The sequence below is a fragment of the Caretta caretta genome, chromosome 15 (assembly GCF_965140235.1).
Source record: "Caretta caretta isolate rCarCar2 chromosome 15, rCarCar1.hap1, whole genome shotgun sequence".
Classification (NCBI taxonomy): domain Eukaryota; kingdom Metazoa; phylum Chordata; order Testudines; family Cheloniidae; genus Caretta; species Caretta caretta.
The window spans coordinates 5806546-5833644 of NC_134220.1; the positions used below are offsets into that span (position 1 = coordinate 5806546).

At 50.6% G+C, this 27099-nt stretch overlaps 1 protein-coding gene across 2 annotated transcripts in view; it reads left to right on the top strand.

The window, feature by feature from the left end:
- The window catches only part of SCARF2 (scavenger receptor class F member 2), a 109098-nt gene that overhangs the window by 40923 nt on the left and 41076 nt on the right, over positions 1 to 27099 (top strand). For both annotated transcript variants that reach the window (XM_048821412.2, XM_048821413.2), the window contains exons 7-8: positions 4312 to 4415; positions 11421 to 11538. In XM_048821412.2, coding sequence (XP_048677369.1) covers positions 4312 to 4415; positions 11421 to 11538 — 222 coding nt within the window. The remainder of the gene's footprint in view (positions 1 to 4311; positions 4416 to 11420; positions 11539 to 27099) is intronic.

Genomic DNA, 27099 nt, shown 5'->3' on the forward strand with positions numbered 1-27099 from the left:
TAATTAAAGAGTCCTTGGAGCAGGGGGACTAGACCCGAGGTCTCCCAACTCCCACACGGTGCCATAACCAACAGGCTACGGAGTCATTTGCTCTCTGGTCTGGTGAATGGTTAAGTATAGAGTGAAACAGTTTCAACAGGCAAGATGGGGGCAGGCCCACATCAGCCTATCCCATGGCCCACTGGCTAGAGCTGAGAGACCTTTCTCCCCTCAGAGAGAGGAGGGAGTCCCAGGTAACCCCTGTAACCACTGGGCACCACTCCTCCTCTGGCCCCTCCATGTGAAGTAACTCGTTCTCCCCAGAAACGCCTTTGGCGCCTGCCTCCCGGAGAGGGGGCCAGGCTGTGATTGCTATAGTGGGAGGCACCTCATGGCAGCCCATACTTAGGCGCCAGTCTCTGTGAGGGGGCGGGGCTTAGCACACACCCCGCCCATTGACTAGTTTAGCTTAGTCCTGCCATGAGTGCAGGGGACTGGACGAGATGACCTCTCGTGGTCACTATGATTTTATGATCTATGATCTTCCTCACAAGTAATTCAAGGGTGTGTAGTAGTTGGGGATGGGATCCCGTTAGCAGAATGGCTAATTGGAGCTGGCACTTTGGCCTCACTGTGGCCCCAATTGAGCAATCACCAAACCAAGTACAAAGGCAGAAGTATGCTGAGAATGGGTTGACTTGTCCCATTGACTTCAATGTGATTCCTTATATGTTTAATTGTGTGGCTGGAGACATAACTAAGGGGAGGCATTGGCCATCTCAACAGATGATAAAGCCAACACTGGGTCTCCCCACCAGATTTTATCAGCCAAGGAGCCCTAGGTCCAGCCCACATGTTGTGGCCCCAGCTCCCTGAATACCCCCAGAGCTTTAGTGAGCACTCCAGGAACTTGGACATACAGAAACTGAACATTCACAATGAAGGATCAGGCGAGGCATTTCCAGCAGAGATAGGGAAGTATTAATACCATTGTACAAAGCACCGGTAAGACCTCACCTGAAATACTCTTTACATCTCTGGTCACCTGTGTTCAAGAACAATGAATCCAAACTGGAACAGGTGCAGAGAAGAGCTACTACGATGATGAAGGGAGTGGAGGGCCTGGGTTACGAGAGGAGACTGGAAGAGCTTTGTTTTTATTTAGCCTAGCAAAATGAAGGCTGAGAAGGGACCTGACTGCTCCCTGTAAATACGTCAGGAGGATAAACACCAGGAGGAGAGAAGAGCTATTGAAGTTAAGGACAGTGTTGGCACAAGAACAAACGGCGATAAACCAGCCAGGGACAAATTCAAGCTGGAAATTAGAAGAAGGTTTCTCACCATCAGAGAGGTGAGGATCTGGAACAGCCTCCAATAGAAGTTGTGGGGCAAACATCTTACTTGATTTAAGCGAGAGCTGGACAAATTTATGAGTGGGATTGTATCATGGGGTTGCTTGTGATGGTGGGGGGCACGGCTCATCAGCCCTGGGGCTCGCTTCCAGTACATGCCTTATTATGTTCCTAAAGCTCATGCTTCAGGGTTTCAGCCAGCAACCAGCAGAGTCCAGAAAGGGATTCTGCCTTCACCCCCCTCCCCCCCCCGCAGTGTATTCTGGGTTTGTTGTCTTCTATTTCCTTCCTCTGAAACAGTGGTTCTCAACCTATTGACCATTGTGGGCTGCATATGCAGGTCTCTGTGTGTTATGTGGGCCACATCCACACAACATATATGCTATCTGTATATCTACCAAAAAATCATGGTTCGTGTGTGTTCCACAGCAGCACTACGATTCAGACTGACCTGGTACCTTTTGTTTCAACACTGGCAAATTTCTGCGGCGCAGCTGGGCTGAACGTCTGGAAAGCGCAGCTTGGAGCCTGGGAGCCCAGCTAGGGACTGCCCCCCAGCCCCTCCGTAGACTGCCCCTCCAGTCAGGCAATGCCCCTCTTCACCCAACCCCGCAGGGACTATCCCCCCAGCATCCAGAAACCCAACACTGAACTGGCTCATATGTCTGCCCTGCAGAGACAGGGTGCCTTGTCCCTGGCAGAATGTCCCCCACCCAGAGACTACCCCCATGCACCCAGCCCCCCATCTAGAGTCTGTCCCCCATGCACCAGCAGCACCCCTCTCCACAGCCCCCTGCACATACCTTCCTGCGTCCCCCTCACCCCAGCCCCCTGTGCCCCCCTGCCTGTGCCCCCCCTTGTCCCCTGTACCCCTTCTCCACACCCACTGGTCTCCTACCTCAGCTGCACATCGCTCAGCTGTGCAGCCCACCCCGTTGTGATACCCCCTGCTGGGGGGCTGGTGACGCGTAGAGTGAGGCAGGGATCTGCGTGAGCTCCATTCTCTCAGCACATGCGGTCATGATCAGCAGTGGCAGTAACCAGCACATTCATGCATCTGCAGGGGATGAATAAACTGGGAGCTATTCAGACCCCAGTGAGGAGAGATGAGGAGCCCAGTGGGGCCATTGAGAATGGAGAGGAATAACAAAGTGGGATTAGTTCTGGAGAAATGTGAGCAATCTCCCATGAAACACATGGGTGGGAACAGAGAGCAGCAAGCAGGGAATTGCAGACAGGGCTCGTGTGATTTGGGGCTGCACAGTGCGGTGGGGGTTGGCTGTGTGGGGGCATACAGGGTGCTCTGAGAGGATAATAGTAAGAGAGGAGAGTGAGAAAGGGAAAGTTTAGGCCAAATCCCAGAGCACACTTTGTGTCATCAGCAGGGATCCTAGAAATCTGTTTGCTGCAGAATTTGCATTTTTACAGAGAACCTTTAGTTTCTACCTTTTGTGAAAAAATAAATACATATATTAACTATTAACCAAATTTTAATGAAAGTACCAGTGTCACTTATTCAATGTGCACAACCTCCCCCTCTTGTGTTTGATTTTTGAATGCCCGTTAAATTTACATCGCTAAACAGACTCCAATAAACTGTTTCCGGCGTATAGAGGTTACTCAATGGCATATAGGGGGTTCGTGTTTTAATGCATCTCAAATTTCACTTCATCTTCCAGGACTAACTCAGAAAGTGAGTTATGTTAATATAAAAGGAATTTTCACTTTATTTTTTGTGCATTTAAAACAAATTTCTGAAAACATAGAATACAGACGTAGAAGTATTTGGAATCCGGAAGAAATACAAATTGCAATTCTATTAATTTTATTTTATTATAATGATTGGTGGCACTGGTAGGCTTCGAACTTGCTTAAAAATTGTAACTATATCAATAAAACATTGTGTTCAGCTGATACTGTATATATTGTGGCTAGGAAAACTAATGTTCAGCATTTCATTTTCATCATGGAAAAACAGATTTTTATATTTTTTTATCTGAGAATTTTGGTTTTTTTATCACGGAAAACTAGGATCCCCGGTCATCATAACCTGGCCTCCTGCGGGACGTGATGGCATCCCAGTGCGAACAGGCAGGACCAAGCATTGGGAAACACCCTGAGGGACCATGCAGCCCCAAGCCCTGCAGAGTGATGCTTTTTCTCTTATTTCTGGCTCATTGCCCACTCTGCCCTTCCAGCACCAGCGACTGGTCTAGGAGAGCCCTAGCCCAGGAGAGCCCCATCATCTCCCGCTAGAGGGAGGCACATGGTTGCTGCAGGCTGGAGTGGCAATGGAATCTACCTGCCAATGCCCCAGCTCCTGTCTGCTCCTTCCCAGGGCAGATGGTGTCCTGGCCCCTGGGACAGCACAGGGAGCCTTGGGTGCTCTGGGTGCTGATGTCATCATGGACTGCTGTAGGAAGTGTGAGGCCACGGCACAGCTTCTGGCAGATAAATGCCAGATGTTAAGGCCTGTTGGGTTGTGGACTATGGGCTTGGCCCATGCCGGCGATTGTGTCAGGAGCTGGGATCTCAGTCCAGGCCTGTATCCCCATTCCTCATTTACCCTGGGCCATTCCTTCACTGGCCCCCAGGGTGGGTGCCACAGAAGTTACCAGGGCTTTCCCATCTGTAACCCCCATGGCTGTGGCCCTCTGCTCCCCTGCCCCAGGCTGCTGGCAGATGCTTGTGTGTCTGGCCAGTGGTGACCATACAGCTCCTCCCTCTGTCCCTTCCAGCCCGCAGCTCAAGCCTGGAATGGGGAGTGGGGGAATGGCTGGGGCTCCTGGGACATGTCTCTTGTCGCTTGAGCCACCAGAATGTGACAGTTTCCTCCCAGCACAGCTCCACCCCCAGTCGGAGATCCAGGGCAGGTGTTGCAGCTCCAGGGGCCCTGGGGTCTGAATCCACAGAGAGGGCTGTGGGGAGCCCAGTGGGGGGCTCAGAACCGCTGATGTGGGACTCTCTCTCTCCTCTCCAGCTGTAACCTGACATGCCCAGCTGGTCAGTACGGAGTCAACTGCGCGAAGTCCTGCAGCTGCCATGATGACACATGTGACCCCCTGACTGGAGCCTGCCACATGGGTGAGTGCAGCAGTTGTGTCTGGGTGTGGAGTCGGATGGGGAGGGGGCAGGGCCCCTTTCTGCTATATTATCTAGAAAATAGGTGCTGTGGGGGTGGGGCTTTCAGCTGTCCTGGGCTTCTCTCCCCAGGCACTCCAGCCCCCCTTACCCACTGCACCCAATCCTGTTGCTAAGAGGAGCCAGGCCCACTTGCCCCACGCATAATTGAGATGCTCCCCAACTCTTCCTACACCTGCTGTCCAGGAGAGTGCCCCCTCCCCCTGCACTGGTTGGCTTGGATCAGGTAGGTTCTCCCAGCACCAGATGAGCACTACACGTGCATCTTAGAGCCACAGCCTGACCTCTGGCACACTTCCTGTACGGGGCCTTCAGTCTCTCTCCTGTGCAGACGTCAGGGCTCATCGTCCAGGTTCCATAACCAGAGGATGGCCACTGTGTCAAGGGAGTCTAGACATTGTAGGCTGCTCTCCAGATGTCAGGTTGGGCACCTTCCACCACGTGATTTATTGTTTGCAAAGCTGCCCCACCGTCACCGTGTGGGGAGGAAACCAGGACAAGCTGGTGCATGGATGCTGCAGCTCCGGTCGAGCCAGAGAGGCTCCTGTTGAGCCTGATCCAGAATCTGCAATCAGGCGGACAAGGGAGCAGGGTAAATTCTTGAATGCATTTAGTGTGTTAGACTTGCTTTCCCACTGATGGTCCTACTCTGTTAGGACCAGCAGCAGTGAAGATGTTGTTATCAGCCCAGGCTGCTGGGGTGCGTGCAGTGACCATAGCAATAGGATGTTTTCATGTAGGGAACAGTCTAATTGCATTGTGTATGAACAGTATGGATTAAGCCTGGCTTTGCAGCAACTTCTCCCCAATTGTTCCACCATTGTCCAGAGATCTCAAGCCACAGCGCTCTGTTGTTCTGGTCATAGAATCATAGAATCATAGAATATCAGGGTTGGAAGGGACCCCTGAAGGTCATCTAGTCCAACCCCCTGCTCGAAGCAGGACCAATTCCCAGTTAAATCATCCCAGCCAGGGCTTTGTCAAGCTTGACCTTAAAAACCTCTAAGGAAGGAGATTCTACCACCTCCCTAGGTAACGCATTCCAGTGTTTCACCACCCTCTTAGTGAAAAAGTTTTTCCTAATATCCAATCTAAACCTCCCCCACTGCAACTTGAGACCATTACTCCTCGTTCTGTCATCTGCTACCATTGAGAACAGTCTAGATCCATCCTCTTTGGAACCCCCTTTCAGGTAGTTGAAAGCAGCTATCAAATCCCCCCTCATTCTTCTCTTCTGCAGGCTAAACAATCCCAGCTCCCTCAGCCTCTCCTCATAAGTCATGTGTTCTAGACCCCTAATCATTTTTGTTGCCCTTCGCTGGACTCTCTCCAATTTATCCACATCCTTCTTGTAGTGTGGGGCCCAAAACTGGACACAGTACTCCAGATGAGGCCTCACCAATGTCGAATAGAGGGGAACGATCACGTCCCTCGATCTGCTCGCTATGCCCCTACTTATACATCCCAAAATGCCATTGGCCTTCTTGGCAACAAGGGCACACTGCTGACTCATATCCAGCTTCTCGTCCACTGTCACCCCTAGGTCCTTTTCCGCAGAACTGCTGCCTAGCCATTCGGTCCTGGGTGCACTATCACACATGCACAGAGCTCTGCTGATGTCCCTCAATCCCGACCTACAGCCCTCCTGCTAGGCCAGTTCTGTTCCCTCCCACACACGCAACTCTTCAATACCTCTTAGTCCGAGCCCTGGCTCTACTGTGATTGAAATGACCAGTCATGCCAGACTCTGGTGGTATTGTAGCATGAACTCAGACCTATGGGGGTTCATCCTCGTGAGGCAAGGAAGTGGTGTTTTACTGACACGTGTTTAACAGCGGAGCTGTGGGACATGCTGCCGAGTGGTCAGTGCAGGTGTGGACCCAATGCGGTGAGCCCTGCTTTGATCCACAGCTAGTGGGCATGATGCTGACCGTGCCATGTCTGTGTCTGGCTGGCTGGCAGAATTGTGTCACCTGACCTGCCTGTTACAAATCAGCTTTAAACCCTATTTAATTGTCTAGTGAAAGGGTGACCAAAAATGAAAACCAAGTGCATGAGCTCAGCCTGGCAATTCATATACCCCTCTCCCGCACCATGGAGATAGCAGCTCTATTTTCTGTCTCCCGCCGGGGACTCTGTTCAGTCCAGTGGTTGGCACAGACCATCCCATCTGGAATTTGCACAGAGCAGTTCCTTGCACAGGGAGGGGAAGCTGGAGAATCCTCATTTTGGTCACCTGGGCCCTCTGGCTCTAGCTCCCTGCTCTGATCTGCTTTTCTGTCTCCCTCAAGCCCCATGTGGGAGTCCCTTTGGAGCCTGAAAGAAGCCACAGTTGGACTGAGCCCTGCTGGGCCAGAAGGCTCCAGATCTCACTTTTGCTCTGGCACAGGGACCCCCAGAGGATGATGAGAGATGCCATGCTCCAAAGGATAGTGACCAAGAAGACTGCCTGAGCTGCCTTGCAAGCAACACTGGGGAACCCGAGACAAGAGATCAAGATGGCCATGGGTTGAGCAGGATCAGAACCCACTCTGAACACCGGCAGAGAGAAGTGTTAGAGCAGGAGCAGTGCACCATTACGCACAGAGTGTCAGGGATCTGCTAGCTCGAGGGGTTGAGATACATTCTGCCTCCCCTGCACCAGTTGCTGGGAGATTCCTCTCTTTCTGCATAGCCCCAGCCCCAATGTAAGGGCCATGACTGGAGGATTGCTGCTCTCCCACTCTTCCCTGCAGCTGGAAAGGCCCCTTGGGAGCCAGCAGTGGAACTGGCTCCTGGCTGGCTCCACCTTCATCCTCCTTCCTCCCCAGCAGGGTCCACACAAAGTGAGGTGAGGCCTTCCCCAGGAATCAGGCCCACCACATCACAGCCAAGCCCGGTAGCAGCCACTAGATAGGAGAGTATTCTATGGTGTTAGGAAGTGAAATGCATGGAACGCTCCAACTGAAATCCTGCAGGGCCAGGAAATTCCAGTCCGTACAGTACAGACAGCAACGCCAGCCTCATTGCACCTTGGGAGCACTGCTCATTCCTGCATCTCTGGTTACACAGATGGTTTAAAATTATTCATCTTCCTGTGGGACCCATGAAATGTCCCAGATGCTTTCTCTCCAATGCCACCCTGTCTCCTTTCTCCCTTTCATCTCAAAGCTCATTGGACCTGCCGTCTGCAACTGCTGATTGGAGTTCTTCTCCTCCAATGCCATCTTAGACCCTTTCCAATCCAGCATCCTCCCTCTGTACACCACTGAAACAGCTCTCACCAGAATGTCCTCTCCCTGGCCAAGCCCAGAGCCAGTGCTCCATCCCCCTCAACCTGCCAGCCACCTTCCATGCCTTCAACCCTGCTGTTCTTCTTGGAATGGAGCGCACTTCGGGTTCTGAGCCTCTTTCCTCTCCCAGGTCCCCTCCTCCCTTTCTCATCACTCTGTCAATGTTTCAGATGGAGGATCCACTTCTTACCTGATCATCTTCTTTTACAGAGGGTCCCCCAGAGCTCTTTGTTGTTGCCTCCCCTTCTCCCTTTAACCTTGTCTGCACAATATCATTCAAAACCACACGTTGACTATTTTCTTCCTGCTGACAACCCCCAAATCTTAGGGGCAGCCCTATGAACTCTCAGGGAAGACTGGGTAGGAGCAGGGAGGTGACATATAGTTTAGATGAGACCATGACTGAACACCACATCCAGTTCTGGTGTCAAAATTCAAAAATATGTTGACAAAATGCAGAGGATTCAGAGATGAGCCACAAGAATGATTCAAGATCTGGAAAACCTGCCTTATAGTGAGAGATGCAAGGAGATCACTGTATATACATTAATAAAGAGCAGGTTAAGAGGTGACTTATCACAGTCTACAAGTGCTCACAGGGGGAAAAGATTTCTGATAGTAGATGGCTCTAAATCTGCAGCTCCAGAGAACTTTCATCCCAGAGTTTTATAAGAGCTGGCTGAGGAGTGTGCTGTACCATTAATGTTGATTTTCGAAAGTCTTGAAATAGTGGAGATGTTTCAGAAGACTGGAAGAAAGTGAATGGTGTGCTAATTTCAAAAAAGATAAATGACCCATATAATTATAGGCTTGTCAGCCTGACATCAATCCTGGGCAAGATAATGGAGCAGCTGCCACAGAACTCGATTAATAACTAAAGGGGAGTAATGTAATTAATGCCAATCAGCATGGGTTTATGGAAAATAGATGCTGTCAGGGACAATGGGTCTTGAACACTGGTACACTGGGCTCTTAAGAGCCAATAAGTTCTGATCTGTCACTTTGTGTCCTCTTAATGATCCCCAGAACTACAAGCCCAGCACTGATGGAGAACTCCAGTTCTGGGATCTGATTGGTGGAACTCCTGCAGTCTCAATTAGTCCCCTGCTCTATTTAAATCAAGCAGAGGAACAGGAAGTTGTCTGTACAATGAGGTTTCTCCTATTTAGGATGCCCCCACACCCCAAGCTACCTGCTCCTACTGCCTGACTCTGGTCTCTTGGTAACATGACCCTGCCTGTCTCACGACACCTGATTCTCTGTCTACCCTCTGGCCTGTCTTGGACTCCGATCTCCTGGTGTACACTTAGCCTGGCCCTGATTCGTGTGGCTTCCACTAGCTCAGACCACCCACAAGCTGGTCGTGCCACAAGCTAACTTGAGATTTTCTTTGGATGAGATTACAGCTTTGGTTGAAATAGTGTTGACGTAATATATTTAGGCTTCTGTAAGGTGTTTGACTCGGTGCTACATGACATTTCAATTAAAAAACTAGAGCGATATAAAATTAATATGGCACACATTAAATGGATTAAAAACTGGCTACCTGGTATGTCTCAAAATGTTACTGCAAATGGGGAATTGTCATTGAATGGATGTGTTTCCAGTGGAGTGCCACAAGGATCAGTTCTTGCCCCTAAGCTATTTAGCATCTTTATCAGTGCTCTGGAAGAAAACTTAAAATCCTCTTGGATAAAGTTTGCAGATGAGACAAACTGGGGGAGAGGTAAATAACAAAAAGGATAGGTCACTGATTCAGAGCACTATGGATCAATTGGTAAACTGGGTGCAAGCAAACAATATGCATTTTAATATGGATAAATGTAAATGTATACATGTAGGAACAAAGAACATAGGCCACACATACAGGATGAGGGATTCTAGCCTGGGAAGCAGTTACTCTGAAAAACATTTGGGGGATGGATTGGGTGGTTAATCAGCTGAACATGAGCTCCCAATGGACGCTGTGGTCAAAAGAGCTAACGCGATCCTAGGATGTATAAACAGGGGGGTCTCCATTAGGAGTAGAGAAGTTATTTTACCTCTTGGTTTGGTACTGGTGGGACCCCTGCTGGAATAGCATGGCCAGGTTGCGTTCCCACAATCCAAACAGGCTGTTGATAATTGGAGAGGATTTTGAGAAGAGGCCCGAGAATGATTAAAGGATTAGAAAACCTGTCTTAAAGTGATTGAACTTTTTGATCAACTTGAGTTTATCTATTTAGCTTAACAAAGAGAAGGCTCAGGGGTGATTTGATCACAGTCTGTAGTTATCTACATGGGGAACAAATATTTAATAATGGGCTCTTCAGTCTAGCAGAGAAAGGCCCAACACGATCCAGTGGCTGGAAGCTGAAGCTAGACAAATTCAGACTGGAAATAGGTTGTTCATTAACAGTGAGAGTTAACATTATTAACAGTGAGAGTCATTAACCACTGGAACCATTTACCAAGGGTCGTGGTGGATTCTCCATTGTTGACCATTTTTCAATCAAGATTGGATGTTTCTTCTAAAAGCTCTGTTCTACGAATTATTGTGGGGCAGGTCTCTGGCCTGTGTGATACAGGAGGTCAGATGAGGTGATTGTAAGGGATCCTTCTGGCCTTGGAATCTATGAGCAATCTGTGTGACAAAGGCAGAACAAGATCTAATTGGTGGGAGCTGCAGCTAGAGAATTTCAGACTAGAAATAAGGGACACATTTTTAACAGTGAGGATAATTAACCACTGAACAACTCACCTAGGGGTGCGGTGGATTCTCTGTCACTTGGAATCTTTAACACTGGGATTCTCAAAGGGACATAAAGGCCTGAATTACAATGGGTATTGGGCATCTAACTTTCTGAGGATCCTTTGAAAATCCCAGTCAAAATCAAGATTGGGTGCCTCTTTCTAAGAGATCTGCTCTGGCAGATCTCTGGGTGCAGAAATTCTCTGGCCTGTGTTATAGCAGAGGTCAGACTAGATGATCACAATGGTGCCCTTGGGTTTAAAATTTATTAATTGTGCGTTTTTGCCAATTTGCCCCACTCACATCCAGTCAAACTGATGCTGGCTCATTGCTTTGGCCATGTCACTCCTCTTTTTGCATCCCTTCGTTGGTTCCACTGTATCAAACACCAACTGCTGGGCTTCACTTTCAGGGCCCTTCATGGCCGTCCCCACCTACGTATCATCTCTCAGATGCTATTGATGCTGACTCTGCTCCGCCAATGACACCAGCCCCAGGGCTCACCGTGGGGCAGAGGGGCAGCCCTGGGGCCTACCGTGGGGCAGAGGGGCAGCTCAGGAACTGTCATCCCCAAAGGGGAGATTTGGGGAGAGATTTTATCATGGACTTTTCAGTGAGCACCGAGGTGTTCAGCCTCATCGAGACACATGGGACTGACGCACTCCCTGCCCCTAATGATCTAAACAGCAACCTGACATGGCCAGGCAGAGAGCTCAGGACTCTGCTTGGCGGGGACACAGGTGATTGGACTCAGTGAGGGCGTCTGAGCCGCCTGTGTTGAGGCGTTTGGTGGGGAGGGGCAGGAAACGGGAGGTGCCTTCCCTCCCTCTTTCCCCACTCCAACTAGCCAGCCCATTGGATCTCGGACAGGCCTGGGATGAGCGACTGGCTCTCTAACCGTCCCCAGGGCAGTGTGTTAATAGAGTGCCTTGGGTGTCTTTTCAGAGGCCAATCAACGGATGGGGGTGATTGCAGCAGGGGCCCTGCTGGCTTTGCTGCTCATCCTGCTCCTCTCGCTGCTCTGCTGCTGCTGTGTCTGTCGCAAGAAGGAGGAAGCTCAGGGGTAAGTGTCTGTGCCTTTGCCTCACCAGTGAGAGCCCAGTGCACGGCCTTCCTGGAGCCGCTGCCGTCCATCCTGGAGCTGCCGGGCTCCTTGCTGCTGGCCTTAGGCACTGACCATCCCACCAGGTCCCCCAGCTCTGATTGCTGGGGGAGAGTCTGGTCCCATGTGGTTCCATGGGACACGCTGCGGGGGCCCGCCACTGGGGCTGGGGGAAAACAGCCACTGAACCTATCCAAGGGAGCAACATGTTCTTTTCAGATGGAATCTGCCATGGCAATGTTCAGGTTTTGGATGGAAAAATTTTTGGGGAAAAATTTAAAATTTCCTTCAAGTTTTGGAAACCATCCATAGCCTGAGAACTTCCCTCCCCTGGGAGACACTATCCTAGAATCTCCTGCCATCCCCCGAGGAGACTATCCTAGAATAATCTCCCCCCAGGAGAGAGAGCCTAGAATTTCCTCTCCCCAGCCCCTGCCCTCTTCCAGCACCCTCCAGCTCAGACTGGCAAAGGTCATGCACTCCTTACAAACTGAGCAGCAGCCAGCTTCGGGGATGGCTTAAGGTATGTCTACTCTGGAGCTGGAGGTGCCATTCCCCGCAGAGTAGCCGTGGCAGAGCTAGCAGCGGGAGGGGCAAGCTGTCCTGAGTACATACCAAGGGTCTTAGACAGGATCGCACCCGGCCAGCTAGTCCCCCCGCCCGCCGCTCATCCAGGTGTGGCTATCCTCTGCTTTTAGGGCTGGCTCGGTCAGGAAAGAGGTGGCCTAATTGGAGAGATTCCAGAGGAGAGCGACAAAAACGTTCAAATGTTTACAAAACCTGACGCAGGTGGAAAGGTTAAAAAATAGGGCATGTTTAGTAGTGAAAGAAGAAGGAGGAGAAGGACCTTGGAGTATTGGTTGATCACAGGATGACTATGAGCCGCCAATGTGATATCGCCGTGAAAAAAGCTAATGCGGTCTCGGGATGCATCAGGCGAGGTATTTCCAGTAGAGATAAGGAGGTTTTAGTACCGTTATACAAGGCACTGGTGAGACCTCACCTGGAATACGGGGTGCAGTTCTGGTCTCCCATGTTTAGGAAGGATGAATTCAAACTGGAACTGGTACAGAGAAGGGCTACTAGGATGATCCAAGGAATGGAAAACCTGCCTTATGAAAGGAGACTCAAGGAGCTTGGCTTGTTTAGCCTAACCAAAAGAAGGTTGAGGGGAGATATGATTGCTCTCTATAAATATATCAGAGGGATAAATACCGGAGAGGGAGAGGAATTCTTTAAGCTCAGTACCAATGTGGACACAAGAACAAATGAATATAAACTGGCCATCGGAAAGTTTAGACTTGAAATTAGACGAAGGTTTCTAACCATCAGAGGAGTGAAGTTTTGGAATAGCCTTCCAAGGGAAGCAGTGGGGGCAAAAGATCTATCTGGCTTTAAGATTAAACTCGATAAGTTTATGGAGGAGATGGTATGATGGGATAATATGATTTTGGCAATTAATTGATCTTTAAATATTCATGGTAAATAGGCCCAGTGGCCTGTGATGGGATGTTAGATGGGGTGGGATCTGAGTTACTACAGAGAATTCTTTCCTGGGTATCTGGCTGTTGAATCTTGCCCATATGCTCAGGGTTCAGCTGATTGCCATATTTGGGGTTGGGAAGGAATTTTCCTCCAGGGCAGATTGGAAGAGGTCCTGGGGTTTTTCACCTTCCTCTGTAGCATGGGGCACGGGTCACTTGCTGGAGGATTCTCTGAAGTCTTTAAACCACGATTTGAGGACTTCAATAGCTAAGACATAGGTGAGAGGTTTATCGCAGGAGTGGGTCGGTGAGAATCTGTGGCCTGCATTGTGCACGAGGTCAGACTAGATGATCATAATGGTCCCTTCTGACCTTAATATCTATGAATCTAAGAAGACTGATGTTGGGAGGCCGACAACAGTCTTCAGACGTGTTAAGGGCTGCTATAAAGAGGATGATGATTGATTGTTGTCTGTCCCCTGACGGCAGGACAAGAAGTAATGGGCTTCATCTGCAGTGAGGGAGATTTAGGTTCGATATTAGGAAATCTTGTCTAACTAAAGGGATAGTTCAGCTCTTGAGCAGGTTCCCAAGGGAGGGTGTGGAATCCCGTCATTGGAGGATTTTAAGACCAGCTTGGACAAACACCCGTCAGGGATGGTCTAGGGTTATTTGGTCTTGCCTCAGCCCTTGTTGCCTCTGTGTCCTTGGGGAGCAGCTGCTGGGCCAGCTGTACTCATGGCCCCATTAGCAAGCACCCTGATACCTCTCCTTGTGCAGCAGGCTTGTGCCCCACAGTGCCAGACTCTGACAGGCAAGTTTAAATCCCCACCCTGAACATCACCTCCCTGCAGGGTCACCATTTATCTTGCTGCCTGAAAAGGAAAAGTGGCAAAGAGCCAGTCCTGCTGGAGTGCAGTCTGGGAGCCTGCCCAGCCACCATGTCCTCACTGCTGTACTGAGGTATCTGTGCCCCTGAGTGGGGGGCAGGTCCTGAGCGCCCTCCTCTACTGCCCTGGCCCCTGGGATCTCCAGGGGAAAACGCTGCACTCAGCATGGCCGTAGCAATGCTGTGTGCACATGACCTCAGCCTCTGCTCCTCCCACCATCCCCTGGATGGCTCATAATCCTTTCCAGCATGGGCCCAGCCATGCACTGTGTACTGCCAATCAGCCTCTTGCCCCTGACCCCAAGGGGAAGCCTGACCCCCTTATGCCTGCAGGAGCTCAATGGATATTCCAGCCACTGAGGTTGGTGGGTTCAGCATTCAGGCCAGGCTCTGCCAGAGGTCGGGCTGCAACCAGAGCCCCGTGTGCCTGTGTTACCCTTCAGTCTCTAGTCACAGCTCTTAGCTCAGTCTCTCATTTTATTTACACAGTAGATCATCGAGCAATTCTTACTGCCACTCTGGATACACATGTAGCACCCACCCTGGGCGTGTGCTGCTCAGTGTACACCAGACAGGCAGAAACATGGGAGAAACAGCATGTGTCCGACTGTTAAAGAGCATGTTCAGAACTGGATGGTCTTGTGGTCAAAGTGCAGCACTGGGGATCAGGGGTTATGGGGGCTAAGCCTGCGCTCAGCACTTACTCTGTGACCTTAGACGGGTCTCATCCAGTGTTGTAGTGGTTAAAAAAAAAAAGTGAGTAAATGAACCTAAACTAAACTCCACTTTCCAAGAAAGAGAAGTGGATAAACTGTTTACCCTCGTCTATGCTACCGGTCTCATCGCTGCTCTGTGTCTCAGCAGACTGGGGGGAAGTCCCTGCAGGGACATGATATGGCACCATGCAATAGTGGTTGTAAAGTGCTTTGAGATCCTCCCTCTACAAGTGCTCTCAGCCTCTGGCTCATGCCCCTAGGCCAAGGGGGCATTTGGGGGCAGGAAGAGGAAAATGCAGCATTAACCAGACCAAGGTGTTTCCCGACATGTTGGAAATGGCGCCTTGCCCATCATCCAAGGAACCAAGGAGGTGAGTGTGCCCTTGCCTTAGATCTCCCACAAAGCAGCCACCTGTAGAGGGCACAGAACCCTATCAATGAGAAATCTACATGATGGGGACTGCGCTGCATGATTGCCAAATGCTGGGAGATCAGTCAAGAGGCCCATTCACACAGGGAGAAGAGAGCTGGCATAGGAGCTCGTTAATCTGGCGGACAAGGCAGAATGGGCTCCGATGGCTGGGAGCTAATGCTAGGCAAATTCAGAATAGAAACACGGCACCGATTTTTAACAGTGAGGGGAAGTAGCCATTGGAACAATTTATCCAAGGACATGGGGGATTGCCTATAACTGGGAGCCCTTCAGTCAGGACTGGGGGTCTCTTTCTAAAGATCTGCTCTGGCTCAACTAGAGGTTATTGGGCTAGACGCAGGAATCCCTGGGTGGGTTCTCTGCCCTGTAAACCCAGGAAGTCAGACTAGATCAGGATGGGCACTTATGGCCTTGGAATCTGTGAATCCATAACAAAAATCCAACTTGAATGGGAGCACTTTTGCTCAGCCAGGACCCTAGCCCCTCACCCCTCCTCCTCATTCCATTCTGCTCAGATGGGTCTCTCACCCCCCTACCTCTCTCCTCCCCTCTGCTGCTCAGCCAGGGCCCCCACTTGGTGCACTCCCACCCATTTCTACAGTAATGCTGGTTAAAATCAATGTAAAAAGTTTCACAGCAAGGGAGTGCATTTTCCCTCATTCTCTGCAATGAGTGAACTACTTTTGCAGACACTTTCCAAACATTTTCGACCTCAGACACAGACTGAGCCTGGAAATTTCAACCAAAAAGGTGAAGATTTCTGAAAACTCTGGGTAATTGCAAACAGGTTTTTAGTAATGGCCACTCTTAGCAGCCTTCAATCCCCTGGCTTGGGCCCAACCCACAGGGCTTTGCCATCTGCCAGTGCAGCTGTCCTCCAGTGCAGGGTGACGGGGGGGTGCAGCCACCTCTGGGCAGAAAGTCCATCTAACAATGCACTGCAAAGAGGCCCTGGAGTCAGGGAAAGCACTGCCAAGCGGAAGCTCAGGGAAATGTAGATTGGAAGAACATAGTTACTGCCATAGAATTGGACAAGACACCAGGGTCAAACTTGTGCTGTTACAAAGGCCATGAAATCTTTGATGCCCACAAGGGATCAGGTCTGAACCTCCCCAGCTGGCATAGCAGCAGAGTGACGCTGATGTGGAGAAAAGTGTACGACCTGTGGAGTAACTGGTCCCATTACGCCCTCAGCTTCCCCAGGTCTTAGAATCATAGAATCATAGAATATCAGGGTTGGAAGGGACCCCTGAAGGTCATCTAGTCCAACCCCCTGCTCGAAGCAGGACCAATTCCCAGTTAAATCATCCCAGCCAGGGCTTTGTCAAGCCTGACCTTAAAAACCTCTAAGGAAGGAGATTCTACCACCTCCCTAGGTAACGCATTCCAGTGTTTCACCACCCTCTTAGTGAAAAAGTTTTTCCTAATATCCAATCTAAACCTCCCCCACTGCAACTTGAGACCATTACTCCTCGTTCTGTCATCTGCTACCATTGAGAACAGTCTAGAGCCATCCTCTTTGGAACCCCCTTTCAGGTAGTTGAAAGCAGCTATCAAATCCCCCCTCATTCTTCTCTTCTGCAGGCTAAACAATCCCAGCTCCCTCAGCCTCTCCTCATAAGTCATGTGTTCCAGACCCCTAATCATTTTTGTTGCCCTTCGCTGGACTCTCTCCAATTTATCCACATCCTTCTTGTAGTGTGGGGCCCAAAACTGGACACAGTACTCCAGATGAGGCCTCACCAATGTCGAATAGAGGGGAACGATCACGTCCCTCGATCTGCTCGCTATGCCCCTACTTATACATCCCAAAATGCCATTGGCCTTCTTGGCAACAAGGGCACACTGCTGACTCATATCCAGCTTCTCGTCCACTGTCACCCCTAGGTCCTTTTCCGCAGAACTGCTGCCTAGCCATTCGGTCCCTAGTCTGTAGCGGTGCATTGGGTTCTTCCGTCCTAAGTGCAGGACCCTGCACTTATCCTTATTGAACCTCATCAGATTTCTTTTGGCCCAATCCTCCAATTTGTCTAGGTCCGTCTGTATCCTATCCCTCCCCTCCAGCGTATCTACCACTCCTCCCAGTTTAGTATCATCCGCAAATTTGCTGAGAGTGCAATCCACACCATCCTCCAGATCATTTATGAAGATATTGAGCAAAACCGGACCCAGGACCGACCCTTGGGGCACTCCACTTGATACCGGCTGCCAACTAGACATGGAGCCATTGATCACTACCCGTTGAGCCCGACAATCTAGCCAGCTTTCTATCCACCTTATAGTGCATTCATCCAGCCCATACTTCCTTAACTTGCTGACAAGAATACTGTGGGAGACCGTGTCAAAAGCTTTGCTAACGGCAAGAAACAATACATCCACTGCTTTCCCTTCATCCACAGAACCAGTAATCTCATCATAAAAGGCAATTAGATTAGTCAGGCATGACCTTCCCTTGGTGAATCCATGCTGGCTGTTCCTGATCACTTTCCTCTCATGCAAGTGCTTCAGGATTGATTCTTTGAGGACCTGCTCCATGATTTTTCCAATGATCTTCCTGACTAAGTACTGGCCTCCTGACTTGATAGCTGCCCCAGTACCACCCACGTGGGCAGATGGGCTCAGCCTTGGGCACCTAGCCCCAGCGCTGCTCATGCGTCTACTGCCAAACTGTTCTTTTCTCCCCAAGCCGGGAATCACACCTGCTGGCTGCTGTGCCCAGACGGTGACTGCAAGGCTACGTGAAAGTGAAAAGGAAACAGACGCCACTGGGACTGGGACCAAACAGCTCACTGAGAGAAAAATTAAAAGAGGGTCAAAATGTCTGGCTGTTTGGGGGAAATGGACATGTTGGGTAGCTCAGTAGAGGACTGGCCCACTTGTAGCGAGAGACTGCAATGGCCTATATGTGATGACAGGGCATGGGCAGTCATGCCTAATGGCTAGAGCAGGAATCATGCCTGGTGGTTGCAGCAGGAGTTCAGAGCCAGGAACCAGAGTCAAGGGTCAGAGCTGGAGTCAGAAACCAGAGTCAAGCTGGGGTCAGAGCTGGAGCCAGGAGGAAGCAGGGTTGGAACAGAGTGGAGCAGGACAAGAATAAGGCTGGAGCAAGGCTAGGAACAAGGCAGGCACAGGAGCAATCGCAGCTGCAGGGTTAATTGATGATCAGTCAGCAACCTGCTGCTGCTGAGTTCAGAAGCAGGTCTACTGGTTCCCTCCTGCCAATCAAGCAGGCTGGTCAATCAGACTGTCCTACCACAGCCCAGCTGGCTAGTCCTCAGGCTCAGCTAAAGAATATCACTCCTGATGGTATCCTCCTCTCAAGGAGTCCTTCCAAGGGCCCTCTGCCCAGGCTTCTCTGGATGAACTCAGCGGAGGTCCCACAGTAGATCTGGTCTTTGGATATTCTCTACTAGCTCGCATCGTCAGGACCATTGCATTCCCAATCCACTAAGTAATGAAGCTTACCCTGCCCTCTCTGGGAGTCCAGAATCTGTTGGACTAGGTGTTCCTTTTGTCCTGGTACTGTTATGGGTGGCAGTGGCGTGTGGACCAACCAGGAAATGGGTTTTGCACATAAGGTTTTAGGAGGGAGAGGTGGAATACTGGGTGGGTTTTCATTGACTCCAGTAGTTGCAGTTTGAATGTCACTGGGTTGATTTTCTCCAAGATCTTGAATGGACCTATGTATTGGCAGTCTAACTTGACTGACAGTCATGTTAACCTGAGGATTCTGGTTGACAGCCAGACCCTGTCCCTGGTGGCCCTGACTGGCATAGCACTTGTAGGTCTCTGGCAGTTTCCAGCTGCTCCCTGAGCTCCTGCTGATGAGTGACTAGATCTGCCACTGCAGGGACCAAGGAAACTATGGGTAATGCTGGGTGGAAACATGGGTGGAAGCCAAAGTTGGTGTAGAACAGTCTGTGTTGGGTAGAGGTATGGCCCAACTTGTTATAGGCAAATTCTACAAAAGGCAGCAGGGAGACCCAGTCATCCTGTTGACAATTTAGGAAGCAATAGCGGTACTCGTAGCAGTGTTAGGCACCTGCAACCCAGGCAATCGCAGAAGGTCCCAAAGCAGCTGGAGAGCCCCCTGAAAGCACGGTCCAGTCCATGAGGACCTTCCATTGGCCTGCTTGACAGCTGCTCCATCCTGCTCCCCAATGGGGGCTCTGATTGAAGGACAGCCCCGCTACCTGGCTCTAGCTCCGCTCCTGGTGGCTCCAGCACCTGCACTCCCCTTCTCAGTCCCAGCTACAGCAGTTCCCATGCTGACCCGCCTCTGCGTGCTCCACCCAATCTCCCCACTGGGTGAGGGAAAGGGACTGCCTGGCAGCCAGGGAGCACAAGGGCCAGAGCTAAGAGGAGCCCAGGGCCAGCTGGAGCCAGGTAGCAGGGCCACCTTTACAGCAGAGCCCCCAATGGGAACAGGAAGGAACAGCTGATTCCTGGTGGGCCAAACAAAAGGCCTTTGCCGGTGGCTATGGTACCTGTGCTCCCCTGCCAGATGGCCCCTTTCCCTCCCCTGCAGGGCATTCTCTGAGCCAGCAGGTGCCAGTGCTGGACTCAGGAAGGAGTGGGGGATGCTCAGAGGTGGGTCAGTGCAGGAAACTTGCAGTCCAGAACTGGGCAGGGGAGTGCAGGGGCTGGAGGGGCTGGGAGGTTGAGGTGGACTCAGAGGTGGAGTCAGAGCTGAGTAGCAGAGCTGCCTGGACATTGGAGACCCCAGCTGGAGGCACAGGGAAAGGATGGGCTCTAGGGGGAGTCACTCCCTGCTTCCCCAGACCTCACCCAGCTCCGCCACTACTCCCATATTCCTCCCACTCCCAAGTAGGGGCCCCAGAATTGAGCTTTTCAGGGGGCACCTATGGGACAAATGCCAAAACTGGGAGGTACTGCTCTGGGATCTGATTTACCCATTCTGTCTGTCCATAGTGTGTGGATGGTATGCTGATGAGATAAGAAGTGCTATGCTTAGGAGCTTAAAAAACTCATGCCAGAAGTGCGCAATAAATCGCCTTGATCTGACACAATGGCAGTTGGAAGTCCATGGAGCCAGAAGACATGTTCTAGAAGAGGTGGACTGTCTCTGAGGTGGTTGGTACTGTGCAGGAAGGAACAAAAAGTGCCATCTTGATCAACCACTGTGCACTACTGAGAACGAGGCAGATCCATAGTGAAGTCCAGAGACACGGTGGACCAGGGCTAGGACAGGTTGGGCAGTGGCTGGAGAAGGCTGAGTGGCTTCACATGTGTGTTTCTGATTCAGGAGCAAAGGTCACAAAAGCTAATGTATTTCTTGACAAAGTGCTTACCCAGCCACCAGAAGGTCCATAAAACTAAGCTCCACGTTTTAGTTTGGCAAAAGTGACCATTGAGAGGTGCATTGTGGCAGAGTTTCTGGACTTTGCATCAAGGTAGACCATCAGGGACATAAATGTGTTCCCCATGGTAGAGGAAATCTGAGCCGGGCTGAGTATTTGTATTGTCCAAAGCCTGGTCGATCTGGGTAGCAAATGGGTCATGAGGCAGCCGGGACCAAATGATGGACATTAGGCTCTCTCCAGTGTTCCATTGACAAAATGTGTTGGTTTAAGGACTCAGAAGAGGTTCTGTGTGAGATCTGATGTAATCATCTTTGAGGGACAAGGCATTCACCTTTCCATTTCTAGCACCTGGGCAGTAAGTCATGACAAACTCAAATTGGGCAAAAAATAGTGACCAACAGATCTGACACTGATTTACATTTTGAGCCATACAGAAATATTCCAAGTGCTTGTGGTCAGTAGGGACCTGAACCAGGCTCCTTCCAGGAGGTGGCGCCATTCTTCAATGGTTGCCTTGATCACCAGTAGCTTCTTATCCCAAATGTTGTAGTTCCTTTCTGCCAGGGTTAACTTTTGTGAATAAAAGGCATGTGGGTGGAGCTGATTGTGTGACCCATTTGTTGCTACAGTACTGCTCCAATGGTGAAATTTGATATATTGGCCTCCAGAGTAAATGGCTGGGTGGGATCTGTATGGACAAAGATGGGAGCCATGGTAAAAGCTCTCTTTAGTTGGTCAAAGGTGAATTGAGCCTCAGGAGACCAGACAAATCATTCTCCCTTCTGGAAGAGCACCCTCATAGGGGCTACCAGGTGGGAAAAACCCTTGATAAAATGCTGGCAAAACTGAGGAACCGTTATACCCATTGCACATCCCTCGGAGCTGCCCACTTGGAGATGGCAGATACCTTACATGAATCCATAGTCAGTCCTTTGGGGAAAATGGTGTACCCTAAGAACTTGATTGTGCTCTTGTCAAATTCAAACTTCTCTAGTTAAGCATAAAGGTGGTTCTGGTGGAGCCCTTCCAAGACCCAGGTCACATATTGGTCACGAAGGACTTGGGTCTCAGAGAAGATATCATCAAGGTAGATCACAACGATCTGGTCCAAGATGTCTCTAAAAATATCTTTGATTAAATGTTGGAACATCATTGGGGCAATGCACAATCCAAAGGGCATTACCAAGTACTCAAAGTGTGCGTACTGGGCATGGAAGGCAGTCTTCCACTCATCCTATTCCCAAATACGGACAAGGTTATAAGCTCCATAGAGGTCCAGATTGGTAAAGATCTTAGCAGAGTGAACTGTCTCAAGAGCAGTAAAAGGGTATCGATTCCAGATGGTTACCTTATTCAAGGCTCGATAGTCCACGCAGTAGAGGCTCCAGAATTGACTAGTGCTTCTTGACTGGCCAGCATGGCAGGGTGCCATAGTCAAAGTGGAAGCTGGAGGGGTGTTGGCTGCTGGTTGGACACTGCAAACGTCCTGGTGGACAGGTGTGGGCTCTGCAAGGCCAAATGAGGGGAGGAAAACTGGCCCAGCTTAGATCCCTCTTTCAGAGCTGGGGCATTTCCTGATTGAGGTGTGGGTCAGGCCTTACATGGACAGGATGAAGCAAAATGCTCAGGTTGTCCAACAAACAGACAGAGGTCTTCTGTCCGGCATTGAGCCTACTCCCCTTTGGAGAGGTGGGTCTGGGCCATATCAACCTGCATGGGTTTGGACTGCAGTGTGGGCACGTGAGACTGACTGGTCAGGGCCATCAAAATTGTATCATCTACCTTTCTTGGTGGCATTTGGGTTAGGTGGTTTTTAACTTTAATGCACAGATCAGTAAAAGCGACTAGGCCAGCCATAGGCTTTATCCTGCTGCTGTGAGGGAGCAAAGAGGGAACTAGCAGCTCCTTTCCAACTGAAATAGCTGTGGAAAAAATCTCCCTGCAGTGTGGCTGCATCTCATACTGTCGACTGCTACAGGAAGCTTCCATTTGGCAGTAGTGCCAATTAAATTCCAAAACCGTACATCTGGTTTGGAGAACGTGTGGTCTGCATCTAATTATTGTGCAGATAAAAGAAGCCACTTCACAAACACAGACTCATTGTCAGAAGTATTTCTTGGGAAAAGTCTCAAAATAGTTTTCTTCGTCCATAGTTTGTTGGGCTCGCTGGCTCTTTGTGGCTGTGCTGGCGCATTGCAGGATGGCGTTAGCTCTGGAAAGCATTGCCGGCTGCTTCCCCAGTGCAGAGCTCGAGGAGGGACTGGCAGCACCCCTGCTAGCAGCAGTGGAATGGCAGAATCTCTTCACAGTGAGTGGGGCCAGTTCAGGTTGTGGCTAATTCTAAACTTTGGCAGGTTTGCCCCATGTTCTGTGCAAAATCCTAGATCAGTGGTCCCCAAACTTTTTATCTTGTGCCCCTCCTTACCTCTGTCCATCTCCCACTGCCCTGCCAGCCAGGAGCGGGGGACTCAGACAGGAGTAAGGGGGCCCAGCCTGGGGGCAGGAGCAGCTGAGGCTGGTAGCCAGGGCCCCAGGCACAGGGCCGGCAGATGCAGCCAAGAGCAGAGCCCTGGGCACAGGGCCAAGAGTAGAGCCCCAACGTGGGGCTGGCAGCCATGAGCAGATCCTCAAGTGTCGGGTCGGCAGCCGGGGTGCAGCGCCAGCAGCCAATCCCCGGGACCAGGGCCAGGAGCGGAGCTGAGTGGCGCTCTCTCCCCACTCTCTGTGGGGGCTGGCCCAGGCCCCAACCACACCCCCCCCCAAACATTCCTCCTTGCCTCCAAGAGGCACGCTCCACAGAGTGGGGACCTCTGTCCTAGATGAATATGGAGTGTCACTGTTTAGCACCCTCTAGTGACAGCATGGTAGCATGACAACATATCACAAGGCAATCAACTGTGGGAGGGCTAGAGGGAACTCTAGTGAGCACACAGCCTGTCTTCTGTGCTTCCCTTTCTAGGTGTCTCCTTGACTCTTCAGCCTATTCACATCACAGCATTATTATGGTTATTTCTTTATACTCCCTTAGCACCTGGAAGTCCCAGCCATGGAGCAGGGCTAGGTGCAGTACAAACGCAGAACTAACTGAACTACCTATAGCCATGCTAGAGAACACTAGCCAAGGCCTGTTTTGCTTAAACCCAGTTGCAGGAGCCACGCAACAAGGCTGCATCAGGCAGAAAAAACAGCAACTAACCTTCCCATAACTGTTGTTCTTCAAGGTGTGTTGCACATTCCACTGTAGGTCTGTGCATGCCTTGAGCACAGCCATCAGAAATTTTTCCCTCAGTGGTACCCATTGGGTCAGCTCTGGCGCCTTCTGGGGCCGCGCACTTATAGCCCCAGTATAACGGGCTCAACCGACCCCACACCCATTAGTTCCTTCTTTCCGGCCAACTCCAAAAGAGGGGTAGGAGATTGGGTCGTGGAACAGACATGTGCAACAGATCTTGAAGAACAACAGTCACGGAAAGGTTAGTAACTATTTTTTCTTCTTCGAGTGATTGCACATGTCCATTCCACGGTAGGTGACTCCCAAGCAGTAGCATAGGAGGTGGGATCAAAGTTCATGGACATGCTGACTGTAAAACAGCTTGACTGAAACTGGCATCATCCCTAGCTTGTTGAGTAATGGCGTAATGAATAGAAAACTTATGAACCAATGACCAAATTGCGGTTCTGCAAATGTCCTGGATAGGGGCCTGCATCAGGAATGCTGCTGCTGATGCTTGTGCCCTTGTGGAGTGGGCAGTCAGGATAGCTGGTGGCAGACCATCCACCTGCTCGTAACATGTGTGAATGCACAATGAGATCCAAGATGAAATAGTCTCAGCAGAGACGGGAAGGCCTTTCATCCTGTCAGCTACCACTACAAAGAGTTGGGTGGATCTACGGAACAGCTTGGTCCTCTCTATGTAGAACACTGGGGCACATCTAATGTCCAGAATGTGAAGATGTTGCTCCTCCCTATTCGTGTGTGGCTTTGGGTAGAAAACTGGCAGGAAGATTGCCTGATTACTATGAAATGGAGAAAACACCTTTGGAAGGAAGGCAGGGTGAGGATGCAGCTGCACCTTACCCTTAAAGAAGACTGTGCATTGGGGTTCCAACATGGGGGTGTGGATCTCCGAGACCCCTTCTGGCCGAAGTAATGGCCACCAAAAAGGCCACCTTCCATGAAAGGTATGACAATGGGCACATTGCCAGCAGCTCAAATGTGGGACCCATACATTTTGATAAGACCATGGAGGGACAGGTTCTCGTATTTGGGGGTATAGTCTTTCTAGGCCCTTGAGGAAGTGGATGGGCTTCTCACGTGAAAAAACGGACCGATTATCCACCGGGGGATGGAATGCTGAAATCGCTGCAGGGTTGACCTTAATTGATGAAATCACTAAACCCTGCTGTTTCAGGGGTAACAAATACTCAAGAACGCCCTGCAGAGATGACTGCGTGGGTGAGACTCTGCACTGGGAAGCCCATTTCATTTGGAGAGGTATGTAGCCCTGGTTGAGGGATTCCTGCTACCTAATAAGACTTGGCGAATCTGCTCCAAGCAGGCCAGCTCTGCATTATTTAGCCATGGAACTCCCAGGCCATCAGGTGGAGGGTGCCGAGATTTGGATGGAGCAGTCAGCTGTGGTCCTGGAAGATCAGGTCTTAAAGTAGAGGTAGTAAAATCAGTCACTATGGAAAGGCCTAGCAGTGTGGCAAGCCAGTGCTGATAATGCCAAGCTGGTGCTATGAGAATGACCCTCGCCTGATCCTGCTTGATTTTCAGTAGAACCTTGTGCATGAGCGGGATGGGGGAGGTTTAGATTGGATATTAGGAAAAACTTTTTCACTATGAGGGTGGTGAAACACTGGAATGCGTTACCTAGGGAGGTGGTAGAATCTCCTTCCTTAGAGGTTTTTAAGGTGAGGCTTGACAAAGCCCTGGCTGGGATGATTTAACTGGGAATTGGTCCTGCTTCGAGCAGGAGGTTGGACTAGATGACCTTCTGGGGTCCCTTCCAACCCTGATATTCTATGATTCTATGGGGGGAGAGCGTAGAGCAGGTGCACTGTCCATAGGAGCAAGAAGGCATCTGTGAGCGAACCTGGGCTGTGGCCACGCAGTGGTGACACTTTCTGTTGTGTCTGGTTGCGAATAGGTCTATCCGGGGAGCCCCCCGCGTCTAGAAAAAGTCCCTCATGATTTCCGGGTGAAGGGACCGCTTGAAAGACCTGCTGAGGCAATCTGCCAGCTCATTTTGTGCTCCTGGAACATGAGAAGCCTCGAGGTGGATTGAGTGGGCTAAGCAGAACTCCCAAAAGATAATTGCTTCCTGACATAGTGGAAAGAGCGAGCCCCTCCCTGACCCAAAAGTCTCAGACAAAAGCAGGCTGTTGTAATGGGTGGTCCTTGAGGTGTATTCTCAGCGACGTCATCATCTGAAGCCAGCCTCCTGGGAGGAAGGCTCTGGCCTGGGTGGAGTCAAGCACTGCATTGATAATCTCTATCCTCTGCACTAGAGTGAGAATAGACTTCTGTGCACGTATTAACAGGCCCAGGGCCTGGAAAGTCAACTGAATGAGATGGATGCTGGTCTCTACTTGAGCCCTGAACCTGTCTTTGACTAGCCAGTCATCCAGATACGGGTAGACTTGCACCCTCCATCTTCTCAGGAAGGCCACCACTACACCATGCAGTTTGTGAACCCCCAGGGGGCCCCAACAGGCTGAACAGGAGTACCGTGAATTAGTAATGCACTGGGTTCACAATGAACCTGAGGAACCTTAGGAATTTCCAATGTGAAAGTAGGTGTCTCTTATATTGAGGGTGGTGTACCAGTCCCCAGGATCCAGGGAAGGAATAATGGAAGCCAGGGAGACCACACGGAAATTCAGTTTCTTGAGGTAGCTGTTGAGCAGGCGCAGTTTAGAATAGGTCTGAGACTACTCTTGGCTTTTGGAATTAGGAAATAGCAGGAATAAAACCCCTCCCCTATTAAATCCTGTAGAACATCTTCCACGGCTTCCCACCTAGAGGAGAGCTTGCACCTCCTGGACTAGAAGTTGCTTGTGAGAGATGGGGAGGGAGAGTGGGGGTGGATAAAAATAAATTGGAGTGTATAACCCGCTTCCACTGTGCTCAGCATCTAGTGGTCTGTGGTGATATGGGACCACACCATGATGAAGTGGGACAGGTGGTCCAAAAATAAAGGGGAAACAGGATCCGGCAACACAGGAACTGGTATAACGTCCACGAGCGTCCCATCAAAAGGTCTGCTCAGAGCCCCCTGGATGTCTGGGCGGGACAGATGTTGCCGCTGAGGTAGACGGGTGGTTGTCGGTGTCTAAAACCCCTGCTCCCTTTCCTTTGCAGGTTGTGACGGGACAGTGCGGTGGAGAAACAGGTGGGCTCCTGAGGCCTGTAGTACTTCCTCAAAGTCATTGGGGTATACAATCCCAGGGACTTGAGGGTCACTCTGGAGTCCTTCAGCCCATGGAGCTTCACATTCGTGTGCTCCAAGAGCAAAACCCCTTTGAAGGGGAGGTCCTGAAGGGTTTGCTGGACCTCAAGTAGGAGACCGGAGGACTGTAGCCGTGATGCACGGCCATCGCAGAGGCCATGGACCTGGCTGCTGAATCTGCTGCATCCAGGGCAGCTTGCAAGGAGCCCTAGCTATTGACT